This window comes from Uloborus diversus, chromosome 7, assembly GCF_026930045.1.
Source record: "Uloborus diversus isolate 005 chromosome 7, Udiv.v.3.1, whole genome shotgun sequence".
NCBI classification, from domain to species: domain Eukaryota; kingdom Metazoa; phylum Arthropoda; class Arachnida; order Araneae; family Uloboridae; genus Uloborus; species Uloborus diversus.
In genome coordinates, this window is record NC_072737.1 from 18123714 (window position 1) to 18138376 (window position 14663).

Genomic DNA, 14663 nt, shown 5'->3' on the forward strand with positions numbered 1-14663 from the left:
AAAAATAACTACTTTTAGTTAATTTTTTTCCAGATTTTGGACGGGGCGCGGGCCCCCTCGGCCCCTCTCTTATATACACCCTTGAAGGGGGGGGGGTATTTTTTTTTTAATTCTAGAGTTCTTTTTTCCCACCTTTTCTCAAGTGATAGCTTTTTTATAATTAAATTTGTCCTAGAAATACCATGTTTTTTAATTGTGTTGTTTTTCTGCTGGGAAGTTGTATCCTTTTTCGTACAGGATACGGGTTTTCCTTTATGTGCTAGATGTACCATGCTTTTTAATTGCAATTGCTTATCGGCCAGAGTTCGTTTCGCTCTCTAATTGGGTGGGTTACTGTAGCATGTTTTTTTTTTGCTTCCGCCGGATATTTCGCTGTATCTATTTTATGTTACATATTTGGGTACTTAATTTAATTAAAATAGTGAGGTTTCCTTTTGCAAACTATGGGGAACAACGAGAGAGCTTTTTTTTTTGAGCTATTTAATTAAATGAATTAAGCACAGTTTTTTGAATGAGCTTAGATCAAATTAGGAAATGGGTGAGGAGGTTAAAATAAATAGAGACGGATAAAAAAATTAGAGATAGATCTTATAGGGAAATAGCTGCCAAAGGCGGCAATTTCGGCATAAAAAGGTGAATGATACAAAACACAACTGGAAATAGATATAGAAAATACGAAAAAGATAGATATTGATTAATTAATACTGCTGCCGAATTTATTTAAACAGCCGCCGTAGGCGGCGAACTTAGCGTATAAACAGGGAGGAGGGCCGTGTATTTTTTAAATTCAACGGACTTCCTTTAAGGTAGGCGAACACCCTAAATATTTTTTCTCCAATATTCAATGTACCTTTCTAAAACTTTATACAATTATAAAATATGACATAAATAACACATTTTGACTATCTATTTGTTGAAAAAATAAATTTGATAGTTTTTTTTTAAATAAAAAAGCCATATTTTTAGCAAAAAACTACCATTACCTTAACACATCCAGTGCATTTACTTTTTCATTATTTTTAAAACTTTTTGTGTTTATCTCTTCATGAGAAAACAGAGTAATATCACCCTCCAATTTGGAAATAATTGACTAAAAACAGGTTTTATGGGTAAATGTTTGAAAATTTCCCCCAAAAAACGTGTTTTTTTGCCATCTTAGTTTAATTAACCATTATTTCAAAACCACATACTGCATACACATTAACTTTTTGAGGTTTTTTATATCACAGAAATGTGTTCGATTAACATGCTTGCAAAGTTTGAAATCTTTTGAGTTAATGTTTTTTTCTCTAGAGCTGTTCGCATAATAAAGAACCTGAAAACGTGGTTATGAGAAAATCAAGAAAGAAAAAGTAATTTTCAGTCATAAGCAGTGCAATTGAATTTATTAAGTTTCTTCTAGTTTTCTCAGTAATTCATCTATTTAAAAAACAATTGCGGATTTAGAAAGGTTCTCTAAATTTCTCAAAATTGATTTTTTTCGAAAATTAGGGTGTTCGCCTACCTTAAATTCTTAGCACGGGTATCACCGTGCGGGTACAGCTTGTGATAACATAAAGCAATAAATTTATCATGCAAGTGAATCGAGAAATTCAGGAGTGCTTTTAATAATACGCGAAAACAAGATCTATAATCACACCACCGTAGTAAACAGTGAAAAATATTGAAAGAAAAAAAAGGCAAACTTACAAACAATATGAGTTTTATTTAAAAGCTTTCAGTTGCTTATTTGACTAGGATGTGATAAATAGACAAGGATACAAACAATTATAAAATTACAGCTATGCAAATTACACTTATAAGAATCAAATCATAGATAATGCAGTAATGTCACGATAGTTATGAAAGACCCTGCAAGTATCACGAATGGAAGCCAAGTTTTTAAAAATCCTAAAAAGCTCACATATTTCCCGAATATGAGCATGTAAAAGCATAAAATGACCATATTCCAATTAGATTTGTCACCATACTGCATTAGGTTCAGCGCCATAGCAACATGAGAGTGACAATTATCGCAAAACAAGTTATGCATTCTTCGTTTGTATTCTTCGGAAGCTTCAGTGACGGCTAAATCCCAAGCTGCCCTGCCCCCTTTCGACTTCATTGGATCCAGCTGCCAGTACTTGGTGGGCTTTCCGAACGCCATATCGTCTTCTGAAACATAATAGGGGCCAGCAAAATCGCGAATCACCCCCGTAGAGAGAGCAATTCCCATGTGTCCAAGAAAAGGAAAAATCCAGGTAAGAATTGGAATGGGCGTCCATACTATACAAAATGGGTATCGAGATTTTCTGTGATCCATCAAAGGAGAGATACAATCTCTTTCTAAATCCGGGCTATCTTCGCAGGAGTACTGCTTTCCTACCATAACAATTTCAAAAGTTTATCGGCATAAACGTAATTGGTGAATAAAAGTTTTAAAAAATAATTAAAATATACTAAAAGAGAAATTACCAACGTTTCCTACTTCCCCAAAATATGCCAAATTCAATGTTTTGACAAGAGCAGTTACGGTGACGGTTACATTGTTTAACAGTTACGGCTAGCGGTACGGACATTTTTTGTTTAGAAATTCAAATCAAAGGTAAGTCCATGAAGATTATTACCAAAAAAGAATCAAAAGCATATATTATCATGTCTCGTTTAATGAATGAAATTTTGTAGTACTTTGGAACTTGCTCGCTTACAGAAAAGATTAATTATTTTCCTGTAAACACGTGGTTTAGCCTTGACTCTTCTGAGTAAGTACGGGCTCGTCTGAAGAGAACAACTCGTTCCGGCATTTCTTCTTTCACGGAAAATAATTAAGTACTTCATAGGTATCCTCCAAGTGAAACGATACCTCTGGGGGTGCTAGTACTAGGTAGCTATTAGCTCCTGGACTAGTTCTAAATCTCATTAACTGTTCGATCCGGTGATGGTGCTGCTATCTATCGGTATATAAAAATAATGGAGGCAAGGCACTTAGTATGCAGTCCTCGACATAATTACAGTTGTAGTCAGTTGTGACTCTGAATAGGAATAGTACTTCATATAGGTTGTGTTCGACGAACTTAATCGGTCGACCGGTGACTAACCGGCTAGTAACCGCAGCGTTCTGTGATCAGCCGATTGCCATCGAACGTAAGCATAGACGGTGCCTCCGTCGCTCTGTGGTAGAAATTTCATTTTTTACCCGGATATCGTGGGTTCGATTCCCGCCGGTGCTCTGGGTGTTATTTCCTTCTCTTGTGTTGTAAATCTTTCCTGTGTGTGTCCGGAGGCTATGTGCTTGGCACGCAATCCTCTATGTATGAAGCTGTTTAGCTTCTAAATAAATAAATACTTCATAGACAAGTGTGAACGTGAACCGTATTTTTGAGAAAAGAATTATAGAAGGAAATTTATATGTTTTGAATATGGATATTGCTTTTGTCGCAACTGAATGATTTTATTTTAGCATTACAGCAGTAGGTATTGAGTTGTTTTCTTGAAACTTGGATGTGTTGTGTTATGGAACCTTTTAAATTGGGTTCCCAGTAAGCAAAATATCTTGCCTCAGTATTGCATAAAGGTTGACATGCAAGAAAAATCATCTTGCATTAATACTGCCTCAATGTTGTTATGTTACTCCCTTTATGCTGTCAGCAGGCTGCCACAATATTGACTGACAAGGTGTATGCAGCATAATATCAGGAAAATATCAAGGTAGGCTGCTTTTGTAACATTGCATACGTATTGATATGACAGGATAATATCAAGATGTTGTCATGACAGCATAAAATCAAGGTCTAGGCAAGATGATCTTGCTTTTGTAATCTTGCATACGTATTGATATGACAGGATAATATCAAGATGTTGTCATGACAGCATGAAATCAAGGTCTAGGCAAGATGATCTTGCTTTTGTAATATTGCATACGTATTTTGGTATGACAGGAAAATATCAGGATACATTGACGTGACAGTATGAAATCAGCACGTTTGCAAGGTGTTTTATCCATTTATTTATTTGTATTATTTTCACTTCAAACTCGAGAATTAAATTTCATTCTTTAATTATTTCTGTTATTCTTCAAGATAGTTTTCTAGTCTGAGAATATTTTCTTAAAGCTGACATCTGATCGGAAATTCATATAAAGATATTAATAGTACTCGCAATTTAATTTAAAAAAATGAAAGTTTCTTCGTTTTGCGTAATACTTGACTTATTTTTTAAATTCTTGCTTCTAATTGTATTATAAAGACATAAAATGCCTATTTAGAAATAATTGCGGAAGTTTTTATAGCACATTTAAGAGTAAAGGTAGCAAAATAATAAATAAATACAAAAAAGTACATTTTCAAATGGATGTCAGCATTGAAAATATCCCATGGACAAAACATATGAATTTATCTCAAAGAATAACATAAATAACCATTGAATAAAATTAATCTTACTTGTGAGATTGAAGTGATAATACGAAATTCTGGACTTCATGTCCTTTGTTATTTTCGGCCATTTCTAACATTGATCGCACATCGTCTGCGATATGACTTGTTTAGTACTATATTAATAAACAAATGCAAATATCAGTTATTCATAAGTTATTCCTAAAACAATACTATTCCACACTAATAACTAAGCAACCAACTTAACGAAGCCTAAAAAATGCAAAGCCACGTGCAACTCCTCTGAACCGACTGAATCAATGTGCCAGCAGTGCGAGGGACGCTGGGTAGAAAAAACTGTGCGCATGCGCAAGTATCAACGAAGGTCCACCTGCTCTATTGTGTACTAATTACCTTGACGGCGACAGCATGAAATCAATATCATCTTGACGGCATCAACATGTATGCAATGTTGTTATTTTAAGGTAATATCAATATTGATATTTTAAGATGAATGCAATGTTGCATACGTGTTGTTATAGTAATATTGCTTTTTAATCTTTATGCAAGCTTTATGCAGTATAAAACACGTCAATATTGACACCGTCAGTATAATATCAAGATCTGTCAAGGTTGATGCAAGAAATTTTGCTAGTAGGGTTGTTTCCAAAATTTTAAAAGTATTTTTTCTGAAAGAGCATATTTAAAAACATATTTTTAACCATTTTGTAAACATTTTTGCAAATTTTAGTATTTTTCAACAATTATTTTAATTCGTGGGACCAGGACCCTTTGCGACCACGATTTTGGGACAGTAAAACGAACGCTAAACAGATATGACAGATTATGAATTACCATATGAAATCTAACTATTATAAGTGAAATTCTGAAATTACATCAAGATTCAACGTCTATAATCTGTTGAAAACATTTAAATCTGTAACTACTTAAGCAGGTGCCCTTCATTTTTTAAGAGGACTTATCTCCCAAATTGAGATTTTCACAAAATATTCTACTGGACGATATGTTTTCAATTATCATCATTCATGATGTTTAAATATTCGATAGAACTCCAAAGGAACGATTTCAGGGTGGCTATTTTATAGAAGGCTTTTCGAGAGCACATTAATTGCAAAGTAACGATTTGCCGACTGAACTACCATTGCCAAGATTGAGTTACAAAGGGGAAAATTTAATATTGTGGGAAGGAATAACAGCTATCAAGATAATTATTCAGTGCAATTTTGAACATGAACATACTATATGTACATCGAACTTGATACACAAAACTAGACAAGAGAAGGATAGAAAAAGATTCCCATGTATACTTGAGGAATGTGAATATAGTTTTACACGCATGTAGGGCTCGACCGATGGCATTTTTTGGCCGATGGGCCGATGCCGATTGTTGGCCGATTGTTCAAAGATGGCCGATGGCCGATTGTTTTCCTCCAAATGGCCGATGGCCGATGCCATTGGCCGATGGCAAAAAAAAAAAAAAAAAAAAAAAAAATCAAACAGAAATAAATTGATAAGATTGTCAGGGATTTAAAGGATCATTGATTCATTTCACTTTACTTCCTTTCTACGAATAAAGAATTGTAATCACAAAAAAAATCAGATTTCGACCTAAATTTCTATTTTACTATCACCAAATTTATACTTCACAAGTTTTTTAGGCATATCTGTACATACATATGTACCTAAGAACATATAGATAACCAAATATCCATTTTGAACGCCTCCTCAGTTAATTCTCGCAAATTCTCTTGTGATGTCTTCATGCGTCAAAACGTTAAAAACGTTATGAAATAGTAAATTGAAAACTCATACGTACGTAGTATGATCTAAAAGTTCGAGGTCAAGTTGTATAAAACCTTACCCTGAATAGTTCACATTACCGAAGCATATATCTATCTACAAAATAGTCACCTTGAACGATTATGCACTTCTGCCAACGTTCGTATAGCTTTTAGAAGAACTCCTGGAAGACATTTTTCGCAAATTCCTGTAAGGCCTTTTGTGCTGCTGCTTTAACTTCATCGTGGGGAAGAAGGCGACTTTCATGTTGAGGAAGCACGGTTCGATTGGTCAATACTCTGATATGACAAACAAATAATATAACGTTTCGTCGGACACTTAGCTCCGTGTGACTTTTACCTGTTCCCAGCAAAAAAAAAAAAAACATTTGCATAGACGCCGTTTTTTTCGTCAGGAGAAGATGAAGCTGCATCATAGAAGGTAGCGAAAAATGGCTTCCAGGAGTGTTTCCAAAAGTTACATGAACACTGGCAGAAGCACATAGTCCCTTAAGGCGACCTTTTGGAGGTGGATGTGCTTTGGTAATGTGAACTATTCTGGGTAAGATTTTATACAGCTTGTCCCCGAACTTTTGCATCGTATTACGTACAATCTGTATAGGGTGTAGTCATGCTTCTCCTTTTTTGACTGCTGTATGATGAAAGAGAAAGAACAATAGCCAAAAAAAGAATGAAGAAAAACAAAGAGACTGTTTAATAACCAATTGTTTTTTTTTTTAATTGAGCATATAACTAAGATTTCAGTAATGTTGTAATAATGTATGGATTTAGGTACACTAAACATAGTTAAAAAAATTAAATTACGTTGTTTAATCATTCAAAAAAAAAAAATAAAAAAAAAATAAGAATAGAACTATGAAACCGTCAACAAATTACGCAATTAAAGTGGAAAGATTGCACTTAGACATTTTTTAGTCATCAAAGTAAACAAAAAAGGTAACAGATAAATTACAATATTAAATCAAAATAGTAATATTTTTATACTTATTTAAAATTTATGAATAGAAAAGTTTGCATTTTTCATAAAAGCTATAACAGTGACATACATTTTGCTGAAAAAAAATAGCCATGAAAAGAGCAAGGTTCTTAAAAAGCAGGTACAATAAACAAACTCAATATTTACACCAAGTTAATAACTGAATACATATACTACTTGGTCTGATGTTTGCACACATAGTATTGAACAATTTGATTGTTTTATCTTTTATGAAGCTTTACAAACAAGTTCAAATTAAATTTTTCAATTTAACAATAATTTTCTGAAATTTGAAAAATTACATAATCGAAAATCCTTGAAACTTTTCTATAAAAAACGAAAATAACTTATTCATTGATTTTATATAAATACATAAAAATAGTTACTTACAACAGAAAAAAAATCAATCGCTATTAATGATGCAAAAAAGATGGCAATTTACGAAATATAGGTGAAACAAGTATGAGAAATACGCAAAATGACATTTCTTGACCAATATAAATAATCGCTAAATATTTAAGAAATGCTTGAAACGAGGAGGTAGAGTTAGAGGGGTCACCCTCTGATTTTGGAGTAAATCACACTTCGGCCCCAACATCTGCCGCATTTTTTTAGTACAGAACAGCTACCACCAACGCCTCGGAAGAGTTTCTGAATCTACTTCAGCACTTCCGAAAAAAAAAAAAAAAAAAAAAAAAATCAAAAGTCCCTTTGATTTTCGAATTATGTTACCATTCAAAACGTCTTTAATCAATTTCTTACATGAATGCCCTAAATTCTTTCTAAACAATAGATAAAGTTTGAAAAAAAAATCTCCAATTTTATGAATGGTGTTAGTTTTAAACAACTCAGAAGTACAACTAGAGTTTAATTTCAGAAATTGAGGGAGTGGGAGGAGGGGCACGCAAGTGTTCTCGGAAATTCAAAAAAGAATCGTAAAAATAGTCATAAACATTGAGCAGAAAACCCTTTCAAAACTTGCACCCGAGTTTGTTTTGACGTGCAATGGCGGATTTAAAATATAGCAAATGTTGCAATTGCGCGAGAGGCCCCATAACCACAGGGCCACCGAAGGAGTTACAAAAATGCGAATGATAAATGTTTTACAACTTCTGTGATCCCCAAAATATATTTCGACGGGCCCCAAACTTGTAACTCCGTCGAAGCGATACAGAAAAGACTGCATTACTGTGATTCATATTACAAATATCAAAAAATTAAAAATTACCGTCGGTTCAACGGGAATCTAATAAAATGACACAAAAATCGGTTTCGCCATCTCATATTTGTTTCCATAGTCTCCAATTCGGCAACATATCACCAAATGATCGTCAGTCTGAGACGCTATATTAGTTTTGCATTGAAATAAGTAATTTATAGTCACAAAAAATGAGGGTAAACAGGCTTTTCAGTACACCCGATCGAAAACAAAAAGGGAAGTGCACAACTGGAACGTCCGCAGACCCCACATACGAAACTTTAACCTTCTACAGATTATCATTTTTGAGTTATGACTTATGACAGATACATACGTACATCCTGCTGAAAGAAACAACGCAATAATTAACTTGTTTGGTACCTGAATGTAGTATTAAAAACTCTTCTAGGGATGACTAAAAATAGAAATTCATACTGAAATTTAAGTAAATAATTTTATATGAAAGCAACAACTCCATTTACTTTGTATTAAAAAGTAAAACAGCAAAAGTTCTTTTTTTTTCAAAAACATCGGCCAATTCCATCGGCTTTTCGATGTTTTTTAAGGCCGATGGGCCGATGTTTCCCGCAAGTTAGCATCGGCCGCCGATGCCGATGCCGATGGCTAAATTGTTGAACCATCGGCGCCGATGCATCGGCCAGGCCGATGAATCGTTCGAGTCCTACACGCATGTAATGCGCGTTTTTCTCTGTTTGTTAGTTTTTACTTTTTTTTATTTCTTAAACCAGACTTAATTATTTTACAAAAACAAGACGAAAGAAAGAGGAAAATGCAAGATGTATTTTCTTAAGACAATGAATTTATGCATACAGACTTCACTAATTATTTTGTCCCTTTGTTTACTATTTTTTAATATTATATATCAGTTTGAAACAAATCTGTTTCCCTTGATTTACTATTTTATCTCTGTAAACTAGCCTTTCAGGATATTTATTGCAGAAAGGGCATAAGTCCAATTTTTTAAAAAAAATTAATTAATTTCAGTGACGAAATGAAACGTAATTTAAGGTGAGGCAATGATTATACTTGTAACTAGATTAGTCATAAATTTTTTCGTAGGATTTAGTTCATTTATGAATGAAATAACCTTTTTATACCCCTTTTTTTTTAAATTCCTGAAAAGTTGCATTTGTGCGTCTTATGCCCTTTCTGAAATAATCGATTCAACTATCATATCCTGGATACGCGAAAAACAGCAAGCGTAAGTATTCAGCACGTTAGTGGAGTAGCTCGTCAAAGTATATCACTTGTGACGTCATAAAGAGCACGCCTTATTTCTAAAATCGGACATTTAAAAATATTAATTAAATTAAATGTTGAGAAAATGAAGGTTTTTCTCTCGCTCCATGTTATTCTTTTGCTTATTCTATCAACTTCAGTAACTAAAAGTAGTACTTTTGACTGAAGTAAACAACCCTATTGTTTGAGTTGTTATACATTCTTAGCTGGTTTTAACAGGGCCCGATTAACCTGTGAAGTTAGGGAAGCTAAGTCTCATAACAGGCCCCCTCCCTTTTTAGTTTTCAGTATATATTTTTTAAAAGCTCTACGCACATTGAAACAAAACTCACTTATGCATGTATTATTTCCAAAAACGGCCAAGCAGAGTTCCAATTAAAGTTTTTCCCCTCCCCCCCCCTTCATAAAATTTATGAAGTGTAATAAAAGAAGATTGTAGCACATCGGGGGCAAATTCCACAGATGAAAATAGCTTGCGACCACATTTTATGAACTATGTCCTCACTTTTTAAAATTCTTCCAAAATTTTTATTTAGCATGTTCTAATTTTTAAATACATAAAAAATACATTCAAAAGCAGAAACTGAAAATGTTAAGTCATTTTTTGGCCTCTTGTTAATTTTGAGGGTAAGCTCAAACTTCCTGAGCCTTTTGAATAATCAGGCCCTGGGTTTTAAGCTGTAAAGGTAAGTTAACCCCTTGCTACGTCGACGTTGTAGATGTAGCATATTGTTTTTTCTTCTGTCAAATTTCATTGGTCGTGTCAGAGTTTTGCACTTTTTACGTCAGAAAGTTAGTAAATTTCTAATGAAATTTAAAATTAATATTAAATTTTTAAAATTATTTTCGGATCTAATATTGAACGAAATTAAAAAGGGTCATGTGACTGACCAATTACGAAGATAATAAAATGAGACACCAGCACGTATAAACTTTAGGTTAAAAAGAAGGAAAAGCTGAACGCTTGTGGAAAGTGGAAGCCTAAAAAAAAAGGAAAAGTTGAACGCTTGTGGAAAGTGCAAGCCTAAATACTTTAATTATTCAAAAGCACAATTAATCGAGAAACAACGGATTATTCAACTAACATGTTTCACCTAAATTGGGAAGCTGTTAAAATTAATGGTGTCACTTTTTTTTCGAGCAAAAAACCCTTATTAAATGCGAACAAAAAAGTATTAGATTGGAATGGGAAGAATATGACGGTAAACAAAATAATAATAATAAAAAAAAGTCGCAAAACTATAGAGATGGACGGAGCGATGCCCTGGAAAAATTTTCTTGACATCAAAAGCGACATGAAATTAAATTTATACGAGAAAAAGAAAAACAAAAGAGGAAGGAGACCTTTTGGGACATCCTATTAGAAACAAAAAAGGAGGTGCACAAATTAGACGCTATTCAAGTCCTACATACGAACTTTCAACCTCCACCACACTAGAGACATACTATTTCTAGTGTGATGTTGCTTCAACCAACCGTTTTTAACACGCTTTTATTAGCTTCACCTGTATGTATGTATGTATGTATCTTGTAACGGAATCTTACAGCTCTAATTTCGCCCACTTCCTGCGATCGGATTCTTTTGAAATTTGGCACGCGACCTCAGACCCGATGACAATGCAATATTCTATAATCAAATTAATTAATTAACTCTTTTAATTGTTAGTTTCCTCCAATTTTAATCAATATTTTAGCATAAATCCAACAATGTGAAAAAGGAAAAATTTTAAAAAATACAATAAAAAATGCTCGCAAAAAGTATTTCAAAATATCTACAAAAACCTTTAAATTTTCTGCATCAGACAAAATTTGTTCCAATGTTCCAAGGTAATTAGAACATGAAATATAATTGTTTTTAACTAATTTCATGCCAAATGTAGGTGAGCCTTCAATTGGAAATTCATTGCTGATCAGACCATTGTTGAACAAACTTTTATTCAAATGCATCTCAAATTTTCAAAGTAATATAAATATGATTTCCGCAAACGTACATCGATGACTCACAGTAGCTTCCCATCGGGGTGTCCTTGTCTTAACTTTAAGATATTACCTCGCACTCGTTTTATAAATAATTTCGTTGCCTGATAATTCTCCAACATAAGACTAAAAAACAGAAAAATAAAATAATAGTTTAAAAAACTAAAAAACACGCTTTTGTAGCAAAATGAACTAAAAAGTGAAAAATAATCTTTGGATGATAGTAGTTGACCAATCACTTAATTTTAATGGAATACAAAAAAGCGTGGGGGGCGTCTTATCAGTTGTCTTTAATTTCTTCCATTTGTTGTCCAAGCAAAAATTAAATAGACAGCACCCCACGCTTTTTTGTATTCCATTAAAATTAAGTGATTGGTCAACCACTATCATCCAAAGATTTTTTTTCACTTTTAAGTTCATTTTGCTACAAAAGCGTGTTTTTTTAGTTTTTTAAACTATTATTTTATTAATTATACAAGCAACATTCGCACATACAGGCATCACTAAAAAAGTTTTTAAATTGAGCTTGGGGGATGGTCCAAATCGATCTTCCGGTAGCCTATGTGAAGTAAAGCCTTGAATCCGGCTTGAAGCAGTGAGATGCAAAGGGATGCAAGGGGACATTTTCAAGTTTTGAGTAAAACGTGTTTAAAGATAACTTCTTAGGTAGGATTTCAATGAAATGTTTTTCTAATTCATTCTGTTTAACAGCTTCTACCTGGATATTACTAGTACTATCTCTTGCCCCAAGACAAGAGAAATTCACCTACCATTTGTAAGGGAGAAGGGGGCTAGTGTGGACAGGGGGTTATTGTGGACACCTGGAATAATTCTGTTATTTGTTTTTTCAAAATTTCACTGTTAATTTATGCATACACCAATATGCACTTCCATGTGTAGTTCCATGACAACATACTTGATAGTTCAGTAGCAAATTACAAAAGAAGGTTTTCATAGTGGAAAAGCAAATTTTGGATTTTCTTTTAATTAGTCAAACCTCCCAATAACGGACACCGTCAGAACCAAAGTTTTTGTCCGTTAACGGGGAGTGTCCGCTATTGGGAAGTCTGAATTCATGATGGCATTTTAATTTTGTATTTTAAACCTCCACATACAGTGCATAGTTCTTACTTAAATTAATGAGTATTGCTTATATAAGTGAACTTAACTAATAAGTGTATAATCCGCTAAATCTTTCAGGAAAATAAAATAGGAGGAAGGCATTTGTAAATTGTTTCCTCTAACTGAACAAAACCAGTCAAGCACAATGGAACCAATGTCCTTGATTTTCAGCACCTTTTTTGTTTATGATTGTAGCAAAATGTAGCACAATCTGCTACATTTTACTTAATTTGGCAATACTGTGCCGATTGCTCATCATCGCCTGATGGGAAAGGACGCGGCGCTGAAGCTCGTCTCCCAAAATCTAGTAGGACGGACCGGGGGGGGGGGGGGAATACCGTTAAGTTGCAGGAGAGTATTTTTTGTAATGAATTCCTCTCCCATGCAAACTCATAAAGCAAGGTACTGTGTAAAAGGAGATTTTTTTTTCTTCTGTTTTTTGCTGGAATTTTGTGCATGAAATGGAAACAAAATCTTTCATAAGCTTCGACTTAAAAGGCTCCTGTTTTCGGAGAAAAGGGGGTGTTAATCTTCTTATGGGTACCGGTTAGTCCCAGAACATCGTAAAGGAGTGGAAAGTGCTGCGCAAAATTTTACCAGACACAGAAAAAAAAAACGAAATTGGGCTGATTTACTGTCCGCTAACGAGGACCCGTAAAATTCCCCGTAAAATCAAGCATATTTGGAAAAACGTTTTCTGAATTGCTTAAAGTTGCACAAATGTAGACTCCTCAATGGTGTGAAAAATAGTTTTAGCTACCAGTTTAAAATTTAACTGAGGGCATTTATTAAGTGTATTCTTTTGAGGTCGATTATGGCTAATATCTCAATGAGAGATCTCCGTATCCTTCAGTAAGATTAAAAGATAATTTCATGAAGGTTACTGATTTTTAGCGGAAAACGTTCCTGGATTTTGCAAGCGATATTATTGGCAGAAATTGGGCACGTGAGCTGCCCATTAATTTCCAAGAACGTTTCTGAATCGTTTATACAGTGCATGTTCTACTCTGCATCTCACATAACATTTAATGTTGATATTTTTAACAATAGTGTAAAGTAGAAAAAAATTACTTTTCTGCATTAAAATAGCCTTTTTTAAATCTAAATAAAAATGAATAGCTTTCAAACATTTTAGTTTGTCTTTTAAACAGTTTCTTTATTTTTAGACAATTCATTGCTACGAATTAATGTCTTAAACTTTTATTATTAATTAATACATGCTTTGTAAAGGTGAACATTGGCTAAGGAATACGCTATTTAAGTTAAAACTTATTTATTTATGTCTTTAAATCCACTGTTTACATTGCTTAATTAGTATTATAACTTGTCCAATGACATGGGGCTAGTGTGGACAAAAACAACATTTTTTGAAATTTTTTTTATTAAATAACTGTTTGACCAAATGTTTTAATATATCAATTAAAATAAGTGCAAAAGTGCAAAAATTATTGTAAAAAATGTAGTGTATTAAAAACAGTAATTAGTATATGTTTTTTACAAAAATGCGAAATTTGTCCACACTAGCCCCTTTCTCCCCTGATTATCTCCAAATTTCTGATTTTGCCACTTACATCTCTTTGCTTCTCACTGCCCCATATGTTCGTTAAATATGTACGTACGGAATGACGAAAACACTAGTCAAAACTAATTTAGGGGTGATAAAAAGGAAATTAAGGCTGAAATTTTAATGAAAAGTTTTGAAGAATTTACTTTATCATACATCTTGTATAAAAAAGTAAAGAAGCTAATTTTTATTTGGCTATTTTAATGGTATTTTATAGATTCTCAGTGGGATGGTTTCCTTCAGTCAAAAGTACTACTTTTAGTCATTGAAATGGATAGTATAAGCTAAAAAAAAAAAAAAAAAAAAAAAAAAAATACATGGACCCAGAAAATACTTTTATTTTCCAGCAGTTCTTTTAAAATTAATTTTTTAAAATGTCCGATATTTCAAACAAGGC

The 14663-nt window shown here is 33.3% G+C and overlaps 1 protein-coding gene across 1 annotated transcript; it reads right to left on the minus strand.

Annotated features, from left to right (window-relative positions):
* Positions 1–1706: 1706 nt before the first annotated feature.
* On the minus strand, positions 1707–2491 carry LOC129226030 (transmembrane protein 222-like). The gene has a single exon (XM_054860606.1). It carries the CDS (start codon positions 2366–2368, stop codon positions 1811–1813), a length of 558 nt encoding a protein of 185 aa, XP_054716581.1. The 5' UTR covers positions 2369–2491; the 3' UTR covers positions 1707–1810.
* Positions 2492–14663: the final 12172 nt, after the last annotated feature.

Coding starts and splice junctions, on each gene's coding strand:
- LOC129226030 (XM_054860606.1), bottom strand. CDS start 2,368: ATGGTAGGAAAGCAGTACTCCTGCGAAGATAGCCCGGATTTAGAAAGA.